Below are 3,051 nucleotides of genomic sequence, written 5' to 3' on the forward strand. Positions count from 1 at the left end.
ATGTCCCAGTCGCCGCTCTCTCTCTCTCTCTCCCTCTCGGTTCAGTGAGATGGGATCCACTCCCGCAGCCACCGCCCCACCCTCACACTCACCATCGACGACCCCCGCCGCCATCGCACACCATAGCGCCATCCCCTCACCCTAGCCCCAGGTCAGGCAGTGCGAGGCGGCGCTCCTAGACCCGCGATGGCCGTCTGGGTCATCGCCTTCGAGGACGACGAGTACGCCGACCCGGCAGTCATCATCGCCTCCGAGACGGACGCGTGTTGGCGGCACATGGGGCCCACATCATCATGGCCGTGCGCAACCTCGCCGCGGCAGAGGCCGTGCGCCAGGTCGTCCTTGCCGAGACCCCCGTCGCCAGCCTCAACCTGATAGAGCTGGACCTCTCCCCACTGACCTCCATCCGCAACTTCGCCGCCAACTTCGCCGACAGGGGCCTACCGCTGAACATCCTCATGTGCGTACGCCCTACCCCTTTCGTTCATTCATTCAGGTTCAGTTAGCTAGGGGCTGTCAGCCATTAAATTCAGAGAAACCCCTGCCTCATGAGTAGGTAATAGTACAATAGCGAGATGACTTATCAATTTCATAGTTTCAGTCAACATTGAGCGGATTTAATTTCTGGGCTTTGCACATCAACTTTGACTATAAGTAATATGCCATGTTGGTTGGAGTGGCTGCTGCAACTAGTAGTTTGTTGTGCCAGTCATAGTATTACTCAAGTATTTTGCGCAGATATGAATGATTCTTGCATCACATCATTTGATCCTCGACAGAATATTATGGTACTGGTTGTACCTTTCTTCAAAAATAGTAATCTGACCTGGTGTATTTTTTCAGTAACCGATCTCGTGTATATTTCATTCTTGCTATCCAGCTTGCACGTTTGTTGACGCATACTTTAATAACTCACAGTGTTCCCTGATTAAAAAGGGGGCATATCATTTGCTCTATAAAACGGATTGTTTATTAATTTATTTGGACTTGCACACATTAGGTAAGAAAGGATCGTTGTTCGGTTGGTTGCTGACAGAAAGTATAGTAACTTCTTGACGAATTCAAAAAAAAACAGTAGCTTGAAGGATAACTAAAAAGGCTACTACTTAGGGCATTGAATCCATTTCATTGAATTCTTCAAGCTCTGATTGGTGTAGTAGTTTCATGGTGCCTTCTGTTATTCTTAATCTTCTCAGTTCATAGAGTGAGTTTTCGATTTATACAGTTTGCTTCCATCTATTATCATTGTGTTGTAGTGCAAATTGATGGTTGTTTTGCGCCCTGTCTTATATTACCTAGTTAGCTAGTTTGATGTCTAAGGTCTTTTATTTGTGCATGCAGTTGTTTTGCGCATTGTCTTGTATTGCCTTCCCTGGTAGCTCATAGCCTGGGAGATAGGATGCAGAAATGTACGATGTCAAATTATTGGGTGCCTATTCACAATTTCATATCTTGTCTAATGTGCAATTGCATGTGGTTAGGGACAGGTTTAGAGTTACATTGTAGTACATACTTTTACATCCTTGTCTAATTTGCGCTGATGGCTCATACTCCGACTGTGTGGATTTACATCATTGTATTAAGGAGCGAGTCTGTGTGCAGTTTCAGACTTGAGCAGATTCTGCGCAAGCAAATGCGCGATTCGTTCAGTCTCGAAGATCATCTCGCATAACAGAAACTGTGTTTCATCTCTAAATTCAAGTTGTTGAACTGACTCTATCATTTTAGTGGATGAAGATGATCACATTGTTCCTCTTTCCATAATCCTTCATATTTTCTGCGTGCTGCTATCAACTGAATTTAATCATCTTTCTTTGATGTATGCAAATGACACAATCAATACTCAAGGTTATTGGTTTAGATATCAAATTGTAGTGTGTTAAATCTATTTGCCTTGTTTCTCATGCTCCCTCTCTATTGTGTTCCGCTGCAGGACAATTCAACATACCCCTGCCCTTTCGGAGAGGGAAGGTTTCCCACTCATGGACACCTAGCTGAATGCCTGAACCTGAACCTCGTTTTTCTTCTTCTTCTTCTTCTTCTTCTTCTTCTTCTTGGTAATTCCTTGTTGATTCCTTCTGGGCATGCTATATTATTGGGTGCAACAACAAATTATTGTCCTTGTTTTGATTTCCTTCCTGTCAAGTTCATCCTTTAGTGCTAGTACTAGTGGTACATCAGTTTGATTTAGGAAAAACACCAGCCTCTGCTTAACATTAAATCTAGTCAAGCAATTGATGCACAACATATTTGTTTTTGTACAACAACAATCCGTTAAACGATCTGGCCTGTATACACATGTTGAGGAAGAGAGAGAGGATATATACTTGTTCTGTTGCTTCTATATACATGTATATACGTTTAGTTATTCAACATGCTTCAACATTTTTCTAATGATCTGGCCTATATGTATGTACGTATGTATGTATGCATGTGTGTGTGTGTGTGTGTGTGTGTATGTATGACCAAGAGGACGTGGTCGTCCACCCCGACCACCACACAAGGTCGGTTGATCCCTGCTCTATAGATTTGCAGTCTCTGTTTGTTAACATCAAGTCTATATTTGTTGCTTTGATTCATCATGTTATGTAGCCTAGCACTCTTGAACTATTGGAATGTTTCTACTTTTGTAATTGTGTGTATCCTGTTATGCCCAATATTGTTGTGCTTGCAATGAACAATGTTGTAAGTGCATCTAGTGCCCCTTAGTGATTTTGGTGTTATTGAAGACTTATAGGTTAAGGGACCAATATGTTTGTGAGTGTAAACAGGTTCTATAAGTCTCTGAGGAGTTTTATATTTATGAACAAAGTCTTTGAGGAGTTTTATATTTACGAAGAAAGTCGACCCCTAAATATGAATGTCCTCATTTGAAGACTTCGGTTTTTTCGAAGACTTTGGATATGAGGAAATTGGTGTGACCTTGAAGACTTTGATATTGATGTGAGGATTATGAAGCACGAAGACTCTTGTTTTGTAGTTTCATTTTCTCTTAGTCATAGGAAACACAGTATTGTTAAAGGGGGCGTTGAGGTAAAACTAAGGAAAAGT

General features: G+C 42.2%; 1 protein-coding gene across 1 annotated transcript; it reads left to right on the forward strand.

Moving 5' to 3' along the window:
- Nucleotides 1–8: 8 nt before the first annotated feature.
- On the forward strand, nt 9–2,394 carry LOC123176621 (short-chain dehydrogenase TIC 32, chloroplastic). Its single transcript, XM_044590738.1, has 2 exons — nt 9–460; nt 1,934–2,394. The coding sequence occupies exons 1-2, from the start codon at nt 294–296 to the stop codon at nt 1,992–1,994; spliced, it is 228 nt and encodes a 75-aa protein (XP_044446673.1). The 5' UTR covers nt 9–293; the 3' UTR covers nt 1,995–2,394.
- Nucleotides 2,395–3,051: the final 657 nt, after the last annotated feature.

Source organism: Triticum aestivum, unplaced genomic scaffold (assembly GCF_018294505.1).
Source record: "Triticum aestivum cultivar Chinese Spring unplaced genomic scaffold, IWGSC CS RefSeq v2.1 scaffold132291, whole genome shotgun sequence".
NCBI lineage: Eukaryota > Viridiplantae > Streptophyta > Magnoliopsida > Poales > Poaceae > Triticum > Triticum aestivum.